This window comes from Neoarius graeffei, chromosome 22, assembly GCF_027579695.1.
Source record: "Neoarius graeffei isolate fNeoGra1 chromosome 22, fNeoGra1.pri, whole genome shotgun sequence".
NCBI lineage: Eukaryota > Metazoa > Chordata > Actinopteri > Siluriformes > Ariidae > Neoarius > Neoarius graeffei.
In genome coordinates, this window is record NC_083590.1 from 10825010 (window position 1) to 10837095 (window position 12086).

The 12086-nt window shown below is 46.9% G+C and overlaps 2 protein-coding genes across 3 annotated transcripts in view; both read right to left on the bottom strand.

The window, feature by feature from the left end:
• Positions 1 to 12086, bottom strand: part of LOC132870621 (NACHT, LRR and PYD domains-containing protein 3-like) — a 627732-nt gene that overhangs the window by 465675 nt on the left and 149971 nt on the right. The window lies entirely within an intron of this gene.
• The window catches only part of LOC132870625 (NACHT, LRR and PYD domains-containing protein 12-like), a 47188-nt gene that overhangs the window by 3457 nt on the left and 31645 nt on the right, over positions 1 to 12086 (bottom strand). For both annotated transcript variants that reach the window (XM_060904363.1, XM_060904362.1), the window contains exon 9: positions 10849 to 11022. In XM_060904363.1, coding sequence (XP_060760346.1) covers positions 10849 to 11022 — 174 coding nt within the window. The remainder of the gene's footprint in view (positions 1 to 10848; positions 11023 to 12086) is intronic.

Sequence of the window (12086 nt, forward strand, 5' to 3'; positions counted from 1 at the left end):
GTTTCACCTCTCAGTGTCGGAGGCATAAAAATGTCAGTGTAATTCATGATGATGTTTATTTGTCTAATTACTTTTACATCCCTCAGAAAGGCGGGAGCACATATAAACAGTGCTGTAATTTCAACACCAGTCACTTGTCAGCAGAGGTGGACAAAATACCCAACTTCATTACTGAAGTCAAAGTACAGATCCCACTGGTCAAATGTTACTCCGATACAGGTGAAAGTTCTCATCTCATTATCTCTAGCCACTTTATCCTGTTCTACAGGGTCGCAGGCAAGCTGGAGCCTATCCCAGCTGACTACGGGCGAAAGGTGGGGTACACCCTGGACAAGTCACCAGGTCATCACAGGGCTGACACAAACACAGACAACCACTCACATTCACACCTACGGTCAATTTAGAGTCACCAGTTAACCTAACCTGCATGTCTTTGGACTGTGGGGGGAAACCGGAGCACCCGGAGGAAACCCACGCGGACACGGGGAGAACATGCAAACTCCACACAGAAAGGCCCTCGCCGGCCACGGGGCTCGAACCTGGACCTTCTTGCTGTGAGGCGACAGCGCTAACCACTACACCACCGTGCAGGTGAAAGTTGTCCAGTCAAATTTTTACTTAAAGTACTTGCTTTTAAAAATACTGAAGTATTAAAAGTATATTTTCTGTCAACGCATTGTTGTATTAGTGTCACAACGCTTACAAAACCTAATGCCTCTGAAGCAACCGACTGGATTTACTGACTAACTTGTAGAACCTGGAGAATAAACGCCTGGTAGAATGTTACAAAATGAAACAACTCACAACCAAGCAGAATCATCAATAAGATGCTTGCTAGTTTCTCTCTTTGGCTACTGGTAAAAAACACGTAGTAGCTATAGTAATTATGCAAGGTCACAAAAGCTACAACATTAACGTTATCAAAGACAGAAATATGAATTCACAAAATGAATGCATGCTGTGTCATCATGGTGGTTTAACGTTTAGCTAGCTAGTCAGTGAAGTTCCGCCTGATGCTAGTAAACTCTTTTCAAACTCGAAATCATATTGGGTAGCCAACGTTACTAGAAAAGATTTCTACATTCTATTTTTTTGGCAAGATGTTGCTAAAACATATTTCTGAAAGGACTTCAGATAACTTAATGTTAGTAATGTTAGTGTAATTGCGTTTTTACATGCTAACTAACAGTGTGCTAGTTAACGAGCTACATGTTAACATTAGCCGTGGACAAGGCTATGGCAACTTGGCGGCAAATCCATAGAAAGTCATCTGACTAACCAGACTGCATAGCTATTGCAACGTTATCACGAGCTCTAAAAGCACAGACAACTTCATTACAAGCTTTCTCTTGGAATAAAATGTTTACATACATTTACATATGCTTCTGCAGGTTGGACGGGGAGTTTTTGGAGGCCATAATGTGGTTTGTTTTAGGCAAACAAAGCAAACATTTAAAATGAAACAAATCTTTATTCTTTTCCCCAGAAGAACCGCCTCCTTCCATTCTGCCATCACCTCATCGTGTTCAAATAACGCTGTGGAGAAATCACTGAACTTGATTTTTTTTTTTTTACCTAAAAAAAAGATCTTTAGAACGATATCTAAAAATGAGGTTATCTTGAACTTCACTAGTTAGGGAAATATGTCCAATACTATTAGCTTGCTAGCTGTTGACATATTCTATTCTAGCTAGCTATCATTAACTAGAAACAGGACAGGTCTTGTCATTCCAGATTTACAGCTAAAATGGTTTGCAGACATGCTGCTTGAAAAAGATGAGGAGGAAATTCTTGGTCCCGATTCTGAGTCTGAAATCTCTGATGCTGGTGATCTAGTCTATGTGCCACAGGACCAGGATGGAGTAGAGGGTGTGTCTGTGAATCCGTCTCACCTACGGTAGATGAAGAAGACTCCTTCGATGACACAGAAGACTCATCTGATAAATCCTCTGAAGAGGAAACTCCGACCCAGTCTAATAGATTGAGTAAAAATGGGTCTTACTGGAGCGAGCATCCCCCCACTCAGGACAGAACAAGAAGCGACAACATCCTGAGGAGCTGCCCAGGACCTGCACTTGGTTCAACAGCTGTTTCACCAAAAGAAGCCTGGGATATGTTCATCAGTAACAACGTCATTGAGGAAGTTCTGAAATGCACCAACTTAGAGGGACAAAGAGCAGCAGCAGGAAAAGGAAAAGAGTGGAGAAGAATTGCTGAAGAGGAATTTTTGCCCTTTATTGGTTTGACCCTGCTTGTGGGGGTGGACAAGAGCTGGGATGTGACCTTACTTTACTTGACTTTACAGAACTGTTTCTGGATCCACTGCAAAATCCAATGTACAAGGCCACCATGGGGCTCAAGAGATATAAGGATATCCGCAGTTTAATTCGGTTTGATGACAAGAGGACCAGGGCTTTGAGACTGGAAACAGACCACATGGCCGCATTCAGGTATGTGTGGGAATGTTTCCTAGACAATTGCAGAAGACGGTTCATCCCCAGTGACTGTGTGACCACAGATGAGCAGCTAGTGCCATTCCGAGGCAGATGCAAGTTCTTGCAATACATGCCAATCAAGCCTGCAAAATATGGAATAAAATTTTTCTGGATGTGTGATGCGAGGGTACCTTATGTGATAAATGGAATGGTCTACACAGAGAGACAGCCAGGAGAGGAGATTCAGAGGAACCTGGGAGAGAATGAGATGGTTCACACCTACTTTTGTAAGCCGAGAACACGGAGGTGGCCCATGGTGCTCTGGTACAATATGTTGGATGTTGCCACCCTCAAGGCCTACACCATCTTCACTGCACAACACCCCGATTACGAGTGGTGTAACCAGTGCACGACAGCTATTCATCAAGGATCTAGTCAAAGAGCTTGTTATGCCACATATGAAGAGGCGCATGGAGAGCACTCGGTGCCAACAAAAACATACTACTGATGCAATGGAAAGATGTGGGATAAAAAGACCAAACATAGCCACCACCCAGCCACAGGACAACATCAGACAAGAAGGCCAAGTGAAAAGGAAGACGTACAAGATTTGCTCAGCTACCAAAGACAGAAAAGCCAGCAGCTGGTGTTCCCAGTGTACCAGGCCTGTGTGCAAGGAGCACAAACATATAGTTGTCATTTGTGAGGCATGTAAGCACTGAGATGGAAATTTGTGCTATAACCATGTGATGTTATTTCATCAGTTTTATATTCAGTCACATTCACCACTGTTCACTACAGTTCAATAATGTTACACTACAGTTCAATATCAGTGTTAATTTTAACAAATTTGTTATTACAGTATTTTTTTTTAATCACACTTGCAGACATGGGTCATTTTCAACCCAAGTGTGTAAAGTTGATGTAGTAATACAAAAACTATTTTTGTTCATGAAGTAAATAAATAAGAATTAAAATGATTTATGGTAATCAAAAACAAGATGTTTAATGAACACTTGGAACATTAAATGATGAAATAAATTGACTGCAAAAGATATACCAAAGAGATACTCAGCAATACATGAAATAACATAGGAAATGAATACGGGTCATGTTTGATCCATGTTGTGTATTAGAAGGGGTTTGCTTAGCTTGTGCATCAAAGGGTTAATCAGCCCATGCTATATAAACACCTCTCCCCCACTCACTCCATGCGAAGTATCGTTCAGTGTCTTACCCATCATACCAAGCCTTGTTATTCTGCCTGCCTTATCGTGTTCTCAACCCTTGTTATCGGCTCGTTATTCTTTAGTCTAGACCTTATTACTCTGTCTGTCGATCGATCGACCCCTGCCTGTCCGTCGACTTCGATTAAGTCTAGCGTTTTGGATTTGTTTTCCAGTCTGCATTCCCCGCTCTCTGCTGCACATACATCTGTAAGTGCCTGCATCCTGACATCACCCAATCTGGATGCAAGTTTCCTTAAAATAAAACTGAAGGTCTGCACTTTGAGCTCATCTTCATTATTTAATTTCATCAACATACTGTGGAGGACAAAAAAAAAAAAATCATCCACGTCCTGGCTAGATGGGGGGGTGGGGGGGGGGGGGGGTGGTCCTGGATTCAACGTTATAAATAAAATTACATTTTATATATCCTCACAGTTAACCCTGACATTCCACACCATACCTGAAAATTTCATGCAACTAGAAAGAAAAGTTCAAAAGAATGATGAATTGATCTTTGTAATGTTTTTCTGTTGCACTTGTTTTTACAGTAAAATTGGAGCCACACTGCCTGTTAAAAGCCTCGATATCTCAGAAACTAATGCAGATACAAGCTTGGAATTTTACACACTATTTATTGGGAATAGTGACTGTGTCACATCCACTCCGGAGATTACGGATCTCTCACGCCAGCGCCGATCCGGATCCGGGACAGGAATTCCATCTCACCTGTATTCACTTCCTGGTTTTCACCACTGCTTATAAATACGCCGTTCTCAGACTCTGCCAGAATGTCTCGCTTGTTACTCTAGTCGTTTCTGTGCCTCTTATGCTTCTCATGGTTTTTCTCTCGTGTTTGTTCTTGTTTGTTTTTTTGCACTAAGCGTTTTTTGTCCTTGCCTGCCTCGTTGTTTTGTCAATGTTTTTTGTCTCTTTGTACCTGGACTATTTTGCTATTTGTTTTTTCATCCTGTTTATTTACCTTTTTGCCACGCCCTTTTCCCTGGATTAAATCACCTTATTTATTGGATTACTGTCTGTGTTCTGCTTCTGGATCCTAATCTCACCACACCTCCACCACCCCTAACAGTACGTTCTGGCCAATGTGGATCCAGCGGAACTCACCCATCTGAGAACGGCCATCCAGCAGCAAGGGACTCTCCTCTGGACCCATCAACAAGACCTCCAGCAGATCACCAGAACCTCGCCACCCTGTCCAACTCACTCAATCTCCTCACCACACAGATGCAGCGCTATCAAGCCGTGCCTACCCCTACCCAGCTGTCTCCTACTTCAGCTCCTGCCACTGCTTTTCTCCACAAGCTGAGACTCCCAGTGCCTCAGCCCTATGATGGAGAGCCAGGAGCGATCTGCAAGTACCTATCTCAATGCTCATTGATCGTGGAGCTGCAACCTCTGGCCTTCCCCACAGAATGCTGCCAGGTGGCATATATCATCACGCTCCTCACTGGCAAGGCCAGGGAGTGGGGAACAGTGGTCTGGGATGCCGATGCTCCCCGTTGCTCCAGTTTCAAAGATTTCTCCGAGGAGATGGGGCGAACTTTCGACCGCTCTCTGTCTGGCCATGAGGCGGCTAGGGAACTCATGGAGCTGCGGCAGGGGTCCCGGTCTACCTTGGACTACGCCATCGAGTTCCGGACGTTGGCGGCATCGTGCGGTTGGAACAAGAGCACCCAGGTCGACGCGTTCCTGCATGGCTTGTCAGATGCCATTAAGGATGAACTGGCATCACAGGAACTGCCGTCGGACCTCTCCAGTCTTATGGACCTCGCTAACCATATCGACACCCGGTTCCAGCAACGGAGGAGAGAGAAGACCTGCCCCAGCTTCACCTCCTCTCCACCTCCCGCCTCGTCCATCGAACCCATGCAGGTAGACCAGGTACGGGTGTCAGCAGAGGAACAACAGCGACGGTGGAGCACAGGGGCCTGTTTCTACTATGGTCAGCGAGGACACATCTATTGAGCCTGCCTGCTAAAGGGAACGAGACCACAGTGAATCGAGGGGCCCTGGTGGGCAACACTCAGAACCAGCCCCCCGCTGATCGACTGTTACTCCCTGTCATCGTCATCCACGACAACCAGCATCACCATCTCCAGGCCCTCGTCGACTCATGGTGGACAGGAACCTGATCTGCTCCGCCACTGCCAAGCGTGTGGGAATCTCGCTACTCACCCTTGACGTCCCTCTCACAGTCCTGACACTCAATGGCACCGGCTTGACCACCATCACCCACCTTACCGCCCCGCTCACCCTGAGGATTTCCGGCAACCACTCTGAAACCATCCAACTCCACATCATGAACAACCCCCACATACCAATCATCCTAGGATTACCCTGGTTAACACAGCACAACCCCCACCTAAACTGGGCTGACAACACCATCCTAGGCTGGAGCCATTCCTGCTGAGCTTCCTGCCTGAACTCCGCTCTGCCTCCTGCCAAACCACCGCAGCCTTCAGCCAGCGAGTTTCCTGACCTCTCTCACGTGCCTCCGGAATACCTGGACTTAAGAGTCGTCTTCAGCAAGACCCAAGCAGTGTTCTTCCCTCCTCACAGACCCTATGACTACGGAATTCACCTCCTGCCCGGGACGACATCACCCAAAGGGCGACTCTACTCTCTCTCTCTCCCATCGAAAGGCAAGCTATGGAGAAGTACATCTCCGAGTGTCTGGCAGCTGGGATCATCTGCCCTTACTCCTCCCCAGCAGGGGTGGGATTATTCTTCGTGGAGAAGAAGGACAAGTCACTCTGCCCCTGCATTAACTATCGAGGTCTCAACACCATCATGGTCAAGTACCGCTACCCACTACTGCTCATGACACGGCCTTTGAACTACTCCAGGGAGCCAAGATATTTACCAAGTTGGACTTACGCAATGCCTACCATCTCGTCAGGATCAGGGAGGGGGACGAGTGGAAGACGGCCTTTAACACCACCACTGGCCACTATGAGTACCTCGTGGTCCCTTTCGGCCTGACCAATGCACCCGCAGTCTTCCAGGCACTCGTCAACAACGTCCTAAGGGACTTTCTTAACATCTTCGTTTTCATGTACCTGGGTGACATCCTGATCTTCTCTCACTCCCTGGAGGAACATCAGGTCCTCCAGCACCTGCTAGAAAATAAGCTGTTTGTCAAGGTGGAAAAGAGCGAATTCCACCAGAGCTCTGTCTTGTTTCTGGGGTTCATCATCTCCCCGGCTAGGATCCAGATGGACTCCCTCAAGCTTGAGGCAGTCGCTGACTGGCCCACCCCATCCTTTTGATGAGAGCTCCAGCGTTTCCTGGGATTCGCCAATTTCTACAGGCGCTTCATCTGTGACTTCAGCACAGTGGCTGGACCTCTCACTGCCTTGACCTCGATTAAGACCTCATTCAAGTGGGGGGAGGAAGCAGAGAAAGCCTTCTCCGTGCTCAAGCGCAAGCTCACCACAGCACCCATTCTCACCATACCCGATCCAACCAAATAGTTCATCATAGAGGTCAATGCTTCCGAGTCTGGGGCCAGAACCATTCTCTCCCGGAGGGCCAATGATAACACGGTCCACCCCTGCTCCTTCTTTTGCCGGCTGTTCCCTGCTGAATGAAATTATGACATCGGCGACAGAGAGCTGTTGGCCGTCAAGCTAGCCCTGGAAGAGTGGAGGCACTGGCTCGAGGGGTTGGATCTACCCTTCCTTGTCTGGACCGACCACAGAAACCTAGAATACCTCAAGTCTGCCAAACACCTTAACTCACTACAAGCCTGATGGTCTCTCTTCTTCTCTCGGTTCCAATTCACGCTCTGCTACCACCCAGGCTCCAAGAACGGCAAACCCAACACCCTGTCCAGGATATTCTCTGCCTGCCAGGAGGAGTCTAGTACGCCCGAAACCATCTTCCCTCCATGCTGTCTGGTGGGGGCCGCCCTAATTGAGGTAGAAACATTGGTGCAGAAGGCCCTGGAGCAGGACCCCGGAGAAGGTAATTCAAGCAACATACCACCTAACCATCTGTTTGTTCCCTGTTCTGTGTGAACCCAGGTGCTGCAGTGGGGTCATGGCTCCAAGTTGGCTTGTCACCCAGGGGTTACTTGAACCCTGGCACTCATCCAACAGTGCTTCTGGTGGCCATCCATCAAGGAAGACGTCCAGGAGTTTGTGGCAGCCTGTGACACATGTGCCTGGAACAAGACAGCCAATCGACCCCCTGCCGGCCTGCTAAGACCCCTCCTGATTCCTCATCGACCCTGGTCCCACATCGCCCTGGACTTCATCACAGGACTCCCCAACTCAGGTGGCAACACATGCATCCTCACAGTTATTGACCGTTTCTCCAAGACAGTCCTTTTCATCCCTCTGCCTAAGCTTCCCACAGCGAAAGAAACCACTGAATTACTCATCCTTCACATTTTCCGCCTACACAGACTCCCCACTGATATCGTCTTCAACCAGGGTCCTCAGTTCACTGAGAAGTTCTGGAGGGCCTTCTGCAAACTCATTGGGGCCTCCTGTAGTCTCTCCTCAGGGTTCCATCCTCAAACCAACGGCCAGGCGGAACGGGCGAATCAAGATTTGGAGGTGGCACTCAGGTGCATGGTGTCCAGGGATACCGGTTCTTAGAGTAAGTACTTACCTTGGGTCGAGTACGCTCACAACACTCTCCCTTCATCTGCCACAGGTCTCTCTAGGTTACCAACCACCACTCTTCCCCAGCCAAGAGGAGGTCGTTGCCGTACCCTCAGCCCAGACCTTCATACGCCACTGCAGGAGGACATGGGCATTGGCTCGGAGAAGACTCATTCGCTCCACCCTAGCATCCAAGAGACAGGCCGACAAACGCCGCTCTAAGGCACCCACCTACTGGGTGGGGCAGCGAGTCATGCTCTCCACGCATCATCTGCCACTCAGAACCATCTCCCGCAAGCTGGCCCCCAGATACCTAGGACCCTTCCTCATCAGCAAGGTAATCAATTCATGTTCTGTCAGACTGGCATTACCACTCACCATGCGACGTATTCACCCCACTTTCCACATGTCGCAGCTTAAACCTCTGGTCTCTATTTCTTTGTTCCCACTCTCCAAACCCCCTCCTCCTCCCAGGCTCATTGATGGCGGTGAATTCTACACGGTCAAAAAGCTGCTGAAAGTGTGGCGGTGAGGCAGAGGACTCCAGTACCTGGTGGACTGGGAAGGTTACGGTCCCAAGCAGAGAAGTTGGGTCCCCGCCCGGTTCATCTTGGACCCAACCCTCATCTCTGACTTCCACCAGCAACACCCGACGCTCTTCCTAAAGTGCCTGGAGGCGCTTGTTGGGGGGGGGGGGTACTGTCATGCTCCGCCCCGGATATCCACTCTGGAGATTACGGATTTCTCATGCCAGCGCTGATCCGGGACGGGAATTCCATCTCACCTGTATTCACTTCCTGGTTTTCACCACTGCTTATAAATACACCGTTCTCAGACTCTGACTTTGCCAGAACGTCTCGCTTGTTACTCTAGCCATTTCTGTGCCTTTTATGCTTCTTATGGTTTTTCTCTCTAGCATTTGTTCTTGCTTATGGTTTTTTGCACTAAGCGGTTTTTCTTGTTCATGGTTTTTGTTCATGGTTCATGGATCCTAATCTCACCACATCTCCACCACCCCTAACACTTTGTTCAAATAGTATGAAGCAAATCTCAGATGGTTAGTTGGCAACATTTTTTATTCTGGTGATAATTCATTTTCATTAATTTCTAAAGTAAAGTAATACGTTTCAGACACATTGCAGCCACATCAGGTCCCATTTTGTGCTGCAGCTTCTCACATACGTCCATCTGACCCAAAGACTCTGTGATAAATCATCAGTGTGCAGTGAACAGAAACAATCTTCTTCCTCAGGACATTGATGATGAACCTAAAACCTCTGCTTCAGTCTCACTATTAGAGAATGTGTCTTACTTCTTGTCCATGCTGTCACGGAAGGTGGTCGCATTTCTCTGCCTCTCCCTTCCCTTATCTTCCCTGCTTCTGCTGTCTCGCCTGTCTATTGTCTATACTTTTGAGAGACTCTCTCCACACTGCTCTCCAAACTAAAAATCATGGAATTGATAAACTGGTCTCTTCACGCAATTGACACAATCTTCTTGACGATAAGCCTGGGTTCGGGGGAACCAGCCTGTCCTGCCGGAACATTCACAGCTGGCTACACGATGGACGCGTGGGAGAGGTGGCGGGTCGTGTGCCTGGTGGTTCTTTCTGTGGAGGACATTGAAGACATCTACATATATGGAACCATAATTACAGGACTTTTGCTGATTGGATTAGGCATTGCCCTGGTTTATCAAGGAAATCAGAAAATGGTGACGGCTGTCCAAAGCCCCATAAAGCTTCCCAACATGATTGAAGTGGTGGGCAGAGCTGTCGGCACTCAGAATGTGGCTATTCAGAACTTGAACCGCAACATGGATAACATCATGGAGAAGCTTTTGGCTTTGCAAAGGAAAATGGATCGATTCGGAGACCAGAATGGACAAACAGAGTAGTCGTGTAAAGGAATGTGTCTACTCACCCCAAGACCAAACAATCCCAATCTTATCTGCTTTCGGCTCCCTCAGACAGCACTGGCCTTGGCCAAGGCCGTTGCTGGGACAACAACTCCCCCTGAAGATCACTGCAGTGAGACTCTCTCGTATTCCTTCCCCCACTTCCCACTGTCACCGCTTTTACCCCCAGTGTGACAAACGGGTGCGCGACCAGCGCCGTCATGGCTGCAGGAACGGACGGCTGCTTGCTTGTGCTGGGTTACCTCTACCTCCACCACTCCCCCCTTTACCCCCTCCCCTGATTGCCCCCCTCCCCCCTCAAGTCCCGAGTTTTCATGTTGTAAAGTGTACTTCTGTTATTTTGTGCTTATGTGCTGAGGTGTTTTTTTTTAATGCTCCCACATTGTACTCCTCACAGGAGCATAGTGTGGGGGTTGCTTTTTTTTCTCCTCCCCTCTACTCATGTTACTCTATATTTTTTCTTTTCATCCCTGTCTTCCTGTCCTGTCGACTCTCCCTCTGTCAATTGTATGTATGTGTCTATGTAAGGACGGGTTGATGGTCAATTTCGCTGGTACTTGTGACGAGTGACAAAGGGTTTTCTTTCATTCATTCATTACTGAGGAACAGGTTATGTGACTCTCAGAGAGATGATCTTACCCCAGTGTCTCCAGTTTACAGTGAGGATTCTCCAGTCCAGCACAGAGATGCTTCACTCCTGAGTCTCCCAGATTATTATTTTTCAGATCCAGTTCTCTCAGGTGTGAGGGGTTTGATCTCAGAGCTGAACTCAGAGCAGCACAGCCTTCATCTGAGACACCACAACCACACAACCTGCAGAGACACAATGACACACACTTCAGTGCCTCAGTTTATGAATGTCAATATTTGCTTTGTGTGTCTATACATCAGAGGTGTGCGTGTTCCCATGGATTTGGCATTTCTGTGTTACACAATGACACACACTTCATCAACAGATTTTCATCTTGGTGTAATAGTGGTTGTGAAGATGATGTCTCTCATGTTGGACTGTCTCTATTCTCTTCAATCACAAGCTGTTATTAATAATGACTCAAACATTACCACTGTTACTGACATTAAGTTTACTCAAGGTGCAAATGATTCAGCAAAAAGTCAATAATTTAAAGGTTTAAGTGAAGAGTCAGGTTTTGTAGAATTTCTCTGTTTGACTGGATTTTTAATGATCACATATTTAATTGTAAAGACATTTTAATTATTTCTTGAAAGTCAAAGTGATTCTGAGGAGAAATTATCACTTCATGACTAATATACATGTTCTGCATGTTTTACTTTTACAGAAAAGTTTAAGTGATAAACAACACTGTGTACAACTATTAACTGCTGCTTTAGTGAGTTATTGTGACTCTCAGAGAGATGATCTTACACCAGTGTCTCCACTTTACAGTGAGGATTCAGTGAGAAAATGTGTAATTTTGGGAGCTGTTTACAATGGAATCAAGAAGATTTGGTACCAAAAGAACATTTGGGATATGAGAATAACAGTTCAAGCCTTGCTGTTGTTAAGACGCATTGTACGCGATCCCAAGAAAGCATTTTTCAAAGCAAGATGGACGAGTTTTTCTGTGATTTTTATCCGCATAAATGTGTTCGGAGTTGAGAATTCAGTGTAATTTTGGAATCGTTATAAGAAGAAAGCTGAACATTCGCAAACAGTAAGTAAATTGTGTGTGTGTATATATATATATATATATATATATATATATATATATCATCTCATCTTATTATCTCTAGCCGCTTTATCCTTCTACAGGGTCGCAGGCAAGCTGGAGCCTATCCCAGCTGACTACGGGCGAAAGGCGGGGTACACCCTGGACAAGTCGCCAGGTCATCACAGGGCTGACACATAGACACAGACA